The 10952-nt window shown below is 44.3% G+C and overlaps 1 protein-coding gene across 2 annotated transcripts in view; it reads right to left on the bottom strand.

Moving 5' to 3' along the window:
* Positions 1–4953, bottom strand: part of Chmp7 (charged multivesicular body protein 7) — a 12988-nt gene extending 8035 nt beyond the window's left edge. For both annotated transcript variants that reach the window (XM_005355451.2, XM_026783260.1), the window contains exons 1-2: positions 4582–4953; positions 2559–2730 (exon numbers count right to left, since the gene is read on the bottom strand). In XM_005355451.2, the coding sequence (XP_005355508.1) occupies positions 2559–2730; positions 4582–4880 (471 nt within the window). In that variant the 5' untranslated portion in view covers positions 4881–4953. The remainder of the gene's footprint in view (positions 1–2558; positions 2731–4581) is intronic.
* Between the last annotated feature and the right edge of the window lie 5999 nt (positions 4954–10952).

Below are 10952 nucleotides of genomic sequence, written 5' to 3'. Positions count from 1 at the left end.
TGTGCCCTCTTCTGGCCTGCAGACATACACAGACAGAACATTGTATACATAATAAATAAATAAATATTAAAAAAAAGAATATGAAAGGAACAAAACTACACAGATGTATATGCACAAGCCTAGTAAAGATGGAAAACAAGAGAAACTGTAATAACTTAAAGTCCACTTGTGGGACAACCAGTGACACATAGTGGCAGGGATACAGATTACTATACAGCTGTCAAAAAGAATGAACTAGATTGCGTAGGACCCAGAAAGATACTCCCAACACTGTATACATACATATATATATATATATATATGTATATATTCATTCATTCAACAAATATTTATTGATTACTATTTACTAGACATCTTTCAGGGTCCTGAAGTTTGTGGAATCCCTTTTAGTAGGACAGCCAGACAATAAATTAGTAAACATATAGGCTTTTCAGTTAGTAGTAAGTGCTAACAAGAAAATACAATGGTCTGGAGAGATGACTCAGCAAGTTAAAGTGGTTGAATCCAAGCTTGATGACCTGAGTTTGACATCAGGAACCCAAGTGAAAAGCCAGATCTGTTGGCCTGCGCCTGCAATCCCAGCACTCCGTATTGAGTAGGTATATGAACACACTTCCAGAACTGATCACACACACAGTTCCCATAGAACTGCCTGGAAGCTAACGGGTCAGCCAGCTTGGACTTCACAGTAAAGCAGGAACAAAAGAATCCTGCTTCAAAACAAAGTGCAAGAAGAGAATCAACTCTCAAAAGATGTCTTCTGATCGCCATATATGCACCATGACAGATACATATCTGCAAACACACACATACCAATAATAAAGAAAATTTTGTGCATTAAATACTATTTTAAAATTTGAAAGAGTAACAAGGTTAATAAGAAAAATGTGTTTTTCCCTTTTACCTCTGACGGCCTGCCACACCGTATGTACAGCATGCGCGCGCGCGCGCACACACACACACACACACACACACACACACACACACACACCGGAAATGCTTCAACTTCCCATTGTCCTTCCCCAGGTAAGACCAGTGTCTGGAAACTTGCCCTTCATCTCACTTGGGCTTATGCCATAGATAGGAAATCTGAGTCTAATGCTCAACATATAAGGACATTCATGCTGAAGTCATTACAATGAGGCCAAAGTGAAGAACAGTGGTAATTGAACAGTTAGAAGTCCCAAAGTAAGGAAGAATAATGTAACTGTTACAAAGTCAGTTGATTCAAAAGTAACAAAGAGTAATGTAACTGTTACAAAGTCAGTTGATTCAAAGGTGAAAGTGTTACAGTCAACTCACCCCAGATGCCAGAGAGAGAGAGAGAGAGAGAGAGAAACCTTGGCCAGGCAAACACCACTAATGGTATTGTTACTGGCATGGTATGCTCTCCTGCCAAAGCATGCTCGGAGATCCAGAAAAGATGCTAATCCACGGAAACCAGAAAGAACAATGAAAGGTTGGAAGAAAGGGCATCATCCCAGTACAGGGTGGAAAAAACTGATCATGAACTGGGAACTGTCAAAGGCATTCAGTTTGATCAAAAATATATTCTCTATATTTTACTAACACATCAAGAGGTCAAAATGTGGATTTCAGGACACCTATGTTCTACTGAGTGAAAAGAAAATTTTGTTTTTGGTTGATTTTTTTGTCTAGTCTTAAGAAAAAAAAATTCATGTTCCTTACATGTTCCTCCCTATAAACACCTTCTTCTTTACCCAACATGATGAGCCATTACTTGTGAGAAAACAGGACTCACCACATATTTGAAATCAGATGTCATCAAATGGAACATGTAGTAACAGGAGGTGGCAGAATCACTACTGTGCCTGTCGAGCTCTAGGCCCACTTCTCTACTGCACAGGATCAGACTGACTACACTGCTTTAGAAAGTGACTGCTGGTTCCCACCCAACTCCTAGTGAGGAGCAGCAGAGAAGTGTGACTGCTCAGGGCTCTGAGATCACATCTGTCCTGCAGTCAGCACATGGCCTGGGCTAGGAGGAAAAGGTAGCTGTGAAGGTGACTGGGCAGCAGGGTAGGAAGGGATGGTGCCTCTGGCCTCACCCAGGCAGAGTGGGGACAGTGAGAAGCAAGTCACTGGTGAGCTAGACGGAGAAGAGAGATTGGAGGGAAGAAAATTATAGCTCAGTAAGCTGGAGCTTGGTAGCAGAGCGCTTGCCCAATGCACTCAAGGGCCAAGGTTCAATCGCAAGTACAATCATAAATACACCAGTTAATTGAATTCATTAAATACTGGAAATTTCTTGCAGTAAACTGGAGAAGGCAGAGGACACCCTAAACTATAGCTTCTCATTAATTCCCTCAACTGCCATCAACTATCTGTTACCAACAATTCCAGACAAAGCTCACTCTTGGAATGTAAAAATAACCCAACGAGTATATAGCCCGACAAAGTACATGGCAAAAGACATCATGCAGACTCAATCTTAGTCCCATTACTTGGCAAAGAGACAGCATTTTCCTAAGGATGCTTGTGGTGACCCTGTCACACCTGATGCCACCCAGCTCCCCGCCCCCATTCTGCATGACCACCTTAAGCAGCTCCACAGCCACGAGCACCTCCTCGGCTGGAACTTTGTTATCCCCCAGCATGTTAGAAAGAGTCCACTTGAGGGGCTTCAGCAGGAAGACTCCAACCCCCCAGGAGATCCAGCTGCTGTCCACACTGGCCATGAAGTCTGATTCTCGCTGCAGCTCGCCTCGACTGCACAGAAAGAGAGACAAAGGCATGTAGGGACATGTAATGCAATGACCTTTACCCTCAGAGGCATATCATCATCATCATCACCATCATCATCATCACCATCATCACCATCACCATCATCATCATCATCATCATCACCATCATCATCACTTATTGGAGCAGGGCCACCTGCACTCCATGTTCAGCCTCCTAAGCACTTCACACAATAGGTGGTGTCACCAGTATGTTAACTAAGGAGGAAACTGAGGATCTAAGACAGTAAAGGCGGCCAGATGACACCAAATTTGTCTGGCTCCAAAATTGCAAGTGTCCCACTAAGACAATAGAGGCACAGAAGGCTTCACTGGGCCCAAGCTGAGGTTTCCTTCTACCTATGGGCCTGGGAACAATCAAATGAAACCCTGTGCAATAGGTTGGAAGGAAGCAAAACTACACACAGCAGGGTCTTATACTGTCTCTAAGCCAGGCTGGAAGTGAAATATATTTCCTAGTAGTGGTAACAACAGGGGCCAAGTCTACTAAATGCTTGGCACAGGTAATCACTGTGTTAAGGGTTATATAAAGATCCTCAAGATTTAACAACCAACCTACGTAATGCCATCACTGTAATTTGCTAATTGGTCAAAGGCTTACGGATGGCATGTCAGCTATGCAGGGCCACTGCTTAGAAAAAGGTAACGCCGGGACCCAGGCATAACTGTGCAGCCCTCAAGCAAAGCTGTTGATGTGTGGATGGCAAACCTGGACAAGTACCAGGAAGCTTCAAGATTCAGCAGCCGGGACAGGAGGTTTCAAGGTGTTAAAGGTCTCTGGATTTGGACATGGGTCATGACTATCCTGTATTAAGGGGCTTGTTTTGGTTTAGTCCCTCATTGACTCAACTATTTTTCACTTCAGGCAACAGGTAAAACTTTCTCCACAGTACACTTTCTCAGAGGACAATTTTAGAAAGGTTTCTTAGGTCAAGGTCAGGCAATGAAAGGCACTGGGAACAGAAGTAAAGAAGGGTGACCATTTAGTGAGAAAGCATTATATAAATACAACAGCCCTGACTTTCTCTGTATTCAAAGAGGCATGATGCTAGGCTGGGCTGGGCTGGGCATAATACAACCAGTGTGAAACACAAATGATTTAGAATCCAAAGCCCAGGGACCAGTGTTGGGATGACTCTTGCTGTGTAACCTGGGCATAGGTTACTTGCTCTCTGAGGGGCTCGGTTTCTTATTTTTAATGAGGATAACTGTATTATCTTGCTCTGGATTACTGAAAAGGCCAGAGACTCGAGTATGAAAGTATCTGAAACTATGAAGTATTGTTCATCTATTAGATATGTCACCTCTTCAAGCATGACCTGAACACTGTACCTGTCACACTCTTACCACCTAAAGCCCTTTCCGGGGCCCCAGATACCCAGTTAAACTCCCCTGTCCTCTGATCCAGTCTCAGTCCTGGGCATGCTAGTTGTATGACCTGTGCCAGAGTTCTCTTGTCAAGATGTCTATAACCCAACAAGAACTCCCTCCTTCCTCAGTTCAAAGTACCCATCTCAGAGATCTGCTCCAGAGGAGATCCAAATCCTGAGGAGCTGCTGAAATAACTGCATTTCGGGATCCCAGCCCAAGTGTGCCGCTGCCACAGCTGATGGTTCTCGTCCGGACCATTCATGACTACGGTCATTTCACAGCGATCCCTCTTTCTCTTTCTCCACACATCCATGGAGCCGCCTCCCCGCCCTCCTCCTCCACCCATTGAACAAACCCTGGACTCTGAGTCCGGGCTGTCAAAGGGCAGATCTGAAGTCAGCCCTGGGGAGCCGCCCCCCGGCTTGGCCCGCACGGCCCCGGTCCTCACCGCAGCAGGTCCTGCAGCACCGTAGCCAGACCCAGCGGGACACTGCCCTTCCGCTGGAAGGCCTCCTGCAAGTCCCGCAGACGCAGGCGCACCACCCCTTGGCGGCGGCTGTGGCTCAGCACCAACGGTGCCCAGAAGCCCATCTTGCTGTCCCAGTCGGTGCTGTTCACCTCGCGACTCCTCTTAAAGGCGGAGAACAGGAAAGACATGCGCTCCTCATCCTCCTCCCACTCGGGCGGCAGGAGGCCCGCCGGGTCTCCCCCGGTCGGGGCCTGGGCCTCCCGCTCCGGGGACCACATCGGAACCCCAGCCCCGCCAAGGAACCGAACACAAGCCTGGCCCGGGTCCCCTTCCGCCCCAGGTCCCTCTCGGCTTCCGTCGCTCCTTCACGCCCTCCTCCTCAGACTCTACGTCACCGCCGCCGCCAGTGTGACAAAAGTCCCGCAAGTCCTCAGGGCGCAGGCGTAACGCTGCATTCCTTTGGCCCGGAGCAGGAGATGTGGGCGTTCCCGCCGGAGAGACGCAGTACGCAGGCGCAGAACCTTCCTTTGCCCGGCCTTTGTGCGACGGGAAGGGTTTTGCGCTTTGCTGCGACCATAGAGTTCGGTGATGAGGCGACCGATTGCGTCTTCCCAGGTGGTTTGGTTTAAGGTAGCCGGACTGCAGCTGCGGGACGTGCAGGTGGATCTCAAACCTTGCGTCTGGTTTACCGTTCCTAGCCCAGGAACTTTTACATTAAACAAATGTTCAAGAGACCTTCTTTTCACTAGACTATCAATCGATAAACAGAAATGGTCCCCAAAGCTCCGTGACAGCGCACACAGTTTTAGGGTTACATATGCTTCTGCGCGCTGTCTGCCGTGTCCGTTTTCTTCCGAAAGTCCGCATCCCGCCAGCACCATTCCGACTCTCCCCTGAAGCCCCGGGTTGTCCGGGCTTCCAGTACCGCTTCTATCTCCAACTCTCTTTCGCACAAGGAGATAGCTATGCAAGTATCTTGGAGTGACGGCGGTGCAGCAGAAAAATACTTTTTACTGAAAGTTCCTTAAACTATACCCTTTAATTACTTTGCAATCTTGAAGAGTCTCAAAAAAAAAATCTCTTAGGTCTTGAGAATAAATTGTTATGGTAATAGTGGTAGTGTTGTAGCCGGGTTGTTTTCACCCAAAAGGAACCCAGGACGAGCTCGTTATGAATTTAAAGTTTTTATTGAGCCACATGGAGCCGGCCGAAGGCACACAAATCTTATAACTGTTAGTCTAGAGAGGCGGCCCCTACTCGGTATAGACGGGATTATAAGGGTAAATAAACCACGGGTTCAGTACTTCCGTTGACGCGGTGGCTGTTGGAAAGCACAACGGGATATGAACTTTTAACGAAAATGGGGCACAGGTGTATTGCCATGGCTTCTCGGTCTGATCGGGGAGCAGAAAGTCTTGGAATTACAGAAGCAGAACTGTTATGGCCAGATCCGCGAAGTCTCCCCCAAAACCAACAAGGAGAGCGACTCCCGTATGCAAAAGCAAAGAGTATTTTATGCAAGTTTTCAAACTCGGTCTCTCCGCAAGCCCAACTTATTGGAAACGGAGAGCCCCGAGCTCAGTTAGAGTTGGGTTTTTATAGTAGTAAAGATAGGGGTGAAGGGTTTCTGAGGCTCAGGACCCCTGATTGGCTGACATTTGTCTAGGGGTGCCCTAGTGAGTGTGCTGGCAGGAGATCCTACTACAACAGTTGGAACGTTAGGCATTTCCTTTGGAAGGTCTGTTCGGAGGTGCTTGGGGAATTCTCAGTTTGGGGTTCTTCCTGAAACCAGGTATCGCTTCAGGGTAAATTACTGAGACTCGGGTCTCCATTAAAATTATGGACTTCTGAGTCCTACTCTGGCAGGTGATAATGGTTGAAAGTAAAGAACTTCCTTTGGGTGGTCTGTTTCTATTTAGCTTATCGTGGCTGGCTCCTGCAAGAACAATGCAGGTTCGTAATGGTTCCCTTAAGAAGCGCACATGCCTAAGGATCAGCCTGAGGTCCCTTCAGGAATTAGTGAACAGTCCTTTACATTTTATTAGCGGTGGCTTTTCCTGAGCTGGGGCACCTCCTGCGTGCTGAACAAACACTCTGCCACTGAAATATACTGATTTTTAAATATATTTTTTAATTTTTATGTTTGTGTTTCGCCTGCTTGTGTGCAAGTGCACCGTGTACATGCAGGATCCGCAGAGGCCATAAGAGGGAGTCGGATCCCTTAGAATTGTAGTTACATTTGGGAAAACACACACACACACACACACACACACACACACACACACACACACTGTGGGTGATGTAACCTAAGTCCTCTAAACTACAGATCCAGCCTGGAAATATGCTGATTTAAAAAGAACCATCAAGCAAGCAAGCAAGCAAATAATCTAAAAGACGAAAGGAGCAGTTTGTGTAAAAGTTTAAAAAGTAGAGCGAAAGTTAGTTTTGGCTTAGGAAAAAGTAATTTCGGTTAAACAGTCGCTGTTATAAAGTAATATTTCCTAAAGGATTGCTTGAATGAAATGTGATGCATTTCAGGGTTTACAGAAACAGTGTAAGCGAATTTTCACAAGCACCAAGTTTTAATGAATTGTATTAAGCATTTTTGAAGGTGGACAGGAGTGTTTAGTTGTGTGTGCATCTACTGATATCTATGTATTGTTGTAGTTCTCTGTGTTTAAAATATCTCATTTGATGCTCATAGTAAGTTTGTAAGGTGAGTTTTCCCACTTTCCCTGTTTCTACCGAGGAAGCTGAGCAGGGTGTGCTGGCCTTTGCCTTTAATCTCAGCACTCAGGAGGCAGAAGCATAAGGATCGCAGAGTTGGAGGCCAGCTTGGTCTACAGAGTTCCAAGACAGCCAGGGCTACAGAGAGCAACTCTCTGAAAGAGAGGGGGAGGGAGCTATAATTATGGACTCTAGTAGAGAAAAGATTTGTGTGGAAGGTGAGCAATTGTTGTTCACTAGGAAACAAATTTGTACCATGCCATTTGTCATGCCCCGTAAATCAACGGTGTCCTGAAAGAAACTAGATTTTCTAAACCCGGCTAAGGGTCCGATTAAGCGAAAACATTTGCAGGAGAGAACACTGCTGTATCTGGAGGCTGCCTGCTAGCAGAATCAGTAGAGCTGGCCTGGCCTTAAATACATCCTCTCCGAACTGGTTTCTTCTAAAAAAAATTTTTCTCTTTCTTTCTTTCTTTCTTTCTTTCTTTCTTTCTTTCTTTCTTTCCTTCTTTCTTTCTTTCTTTCTTGTCTCTCTTAGTAAATAGCAGCCTGACTCCAGGCAGGCTGCTTTCCTCTCAGCCTCAGCCTCTGGTAAATAAAAATTTCTAAGCTGCAACCATAAGGCTTTTCCTAGGACACACATTCATTCTGATTCTTTCTCGTGAATCTACCACAGGTACAAGGCCTGTAGGGGCCTTCTATTCTGAGACTGAAGAACACAGTTTCACCTTCATGTACCCTACTGTGATAGTGACATGTATCGATGTCACAGACACCTAGATGTCTCCTGTTCCAGCCATGATCTACAAACATCCCTGAGGCTTCTCCGGGATTTTTCACTCCTCTCTAATGATGTTCCAGGCCACCGCTCCCACTCATCAGCAAGTCCTCCTCATCTTCATAGAATTCAGCAGCCCTGAGGTCCACTTGTCCCTAATACTAGTACCTAGCTCTGAGATTCGCAGCGTGTAGGATTAGCCAAATGAAAAAGCAAAAAATAGAATACTCATCATCTATGGGATTTACAGAGAAAGAGACCAGGCTTGTTAACATCCTGTTCAGGTGCCAGAATATAATGGTATTCTGGAAGCTTTTTCTACCCTGGTTCTGTCATGTCCTGTGCTTTTTGTTCTGTGTTTATCTTTCCACAACTCTGTATACCTCTTTACAACACTGTTTTCTAAATCTCTGTTCATGTGTTGTATCTCTGACTAGCTTATGTGTCTTTGCTGATGGAACGGTGATCTTAATTGTATGTTTCCAGCAGACTGCTAGGCACATGGTAGGGACTATGGAATGGATAAATGGATGAATTTAATGAAATGATTAGTTAAAAATTCTATCAAAGCCTATACTTTATAACATTAAGACTATTCATTTAGGTATAATATGTTGATATAACAGTTGCATTTTTATTTCTATGAATAGATTATTTCTCCACCAGCCATTTTGAGCTAAATGTCTCTAAATTTATTTGTCTTTATGCTTGGACAGTTAGGAAAAATCTTAGCTGGAATAAATGTCTTGCTTCTTTTATTCAGTGTTCAAACCACTATTACTGCCCACCCACTGATGACCATGACTTCTTCGAATGACACAGCAGCTGTTTGGGAAGCTGACTGTCCAGATTAGCCTTTTAAAATCTCAGTATGGGTCTGGGGAGGTAAACTGGTGTAAAAGCATTTGCCACACAAGCATGAGGACCTAAGTTCAAATTCCCACATAAAGACAGACCAGGGAGAAGGTGAACCGACACCAGAGTTGTTCTCCGGCTTCCATACTTAATTACATCATGGCATGCATATGCCCACATAAACAACCATGGTTGTACACTCATACACACAAAAAATTAAAATAATTTATCATTGATAATTACACAAATAAAAGATCACTATCTTCCCTCCCTCTCCTCTCTTTCAAATCATTCTTTACTGCAAGGGCCTTCGAAACCATCATTCATCTTAAGTTAAAAACTGAACAAATCGGGCTAGAGAGTTAACTCTGTGGTTAAAAGCACTTGTTGCTTTTGCGTACTGGAATCAGTTCCCAGTACCCATATGGTGGCTCACAACTATTCATAATTCAAGTTCCTTGGGATCTGATACCCTCTTCTAACCTTCAAGGTTACCAGGCATGCATGCGTTGACAGCCAAAAGTCAGACATGTAAAGCAAATAAATCTAAAAAAAACAAAAACAAAGTAAAACAATATTTGCAGGGAATGGAGAGGCAGCCCAATTGGTAGAATGGGTGCCAGGCAAGCGTAATATTATTAGTTGAGTCCCAGAACACACATAAAATATCCAGGTGCAGTGAGTGGCACAGGCTTACAATCTTATCACCAGGGAGACAGAAACATGTAAATACCAGGGCTTGCTGGTGACTTAAGCAACTTGGCAAGCTCTAAGCTGATGAGAGACCCTGTCTCAAAAAACAAAAAACAAAACAGGAAAATCCCAAGGTAGACTGCTCTTGAGAAATGACACCACAATTGGCCTCTGTCCTTGATCCACATGAACACACATGTAACATTACACACAGCCACATACTCACATGTACCCACCTGAACACACACCCACAGACACACATATACAGAACAGCTACAAATATCAAAAAACAAATAAAAATAAAACAATTCACAGCTCTTTGTAAACTTTGTTAAGAAGCTAAACACTTGGGGTGGCTACTGCCCTGGATCCATTTCGCTTATGTATTATCATTCTCTGGTTTCTATACACAGAGATCTGACAGAGAGGTGGAAAGAATGTAAGACCCAGAGGATGGGAAGGAATGCTGTCTTCGGTACATGGCATGGCCTTTGCATCCACGAACACCCTGCAGCTCTAATTTCCTGCACAAGATCAAGCCAACATTCCAACAGATAGCACTAATTGGAATCAGTGGGTTATTAACCAAAAAGGAGAGGACATTGAATGGGGAGGGGGAATGTGTTGGAAGTGTCTTGGGGGAGAAGACAGAGGAAAAAGGAGTTGGGGTGCACATGATCAAGATGCATTGTTTACATACGAGAAATTGTCAAAGAATAAATAAAAGATATTCTTAAGAAAGAGAAATGATTATTTAGAATCATTGTTGATATATAAGCAATTGTTTGATATATATATCTTATCCGGTCTGGAGAGATGGCTCAGAGGTTAAGAGCTCTGGCTGCTCTTCCAGAGGTCCTGAGTTCAATTCCCAGCAACAACATGGTGGCTCACAACCATCTATAGCAAGATCTGGTGACCTCTTCTGGTATGCAGGTAGAATACTGTACACATAATAAATAAATAAATAAATAAATAAATAAATAAATAAATAAATAAATCTTTAAAAAAAGAAATTGCTTCTCTTTAAACAAAAGGGGGGGCTGGAGAGATGGCTCAGTGGTTAAGAGCAGAGGACCTGGGTTCAATTCCCAGCACCCACATGGCAGCTCACAACTGTCTGTAACTCCAGGTCCAGGGCATCTTATATGACACCTTCGCACAATGCACATAAAATAAAGTTAAATAAATTATTTAAAAAAAAATCATATCCTGAAACTTTGTTATAACCCATTACTGGTGCGAGTTTTGCCCTGATGATGATGATTCTTTGCAGTTTTCTTTGTGTGTATGTGTA

Source organism: Microtus ochrogaster, chromosome 17, assembly GCF_000317375.1.
Source record: "Microtus ochrogaster isolate Prairie Vole_2 chromosome 17, MicOch1.0, whole genome shotgun sequence".
Lineage (NCBI taxonomy): Eukaryota > Metazoa > Chordata > Mammalia > Rodentia > Cricetidae > Microtus > Microtus ochrogaster.
This window is presented reverse-complemented; position numbering and strand designations above follow the sequence as displayed.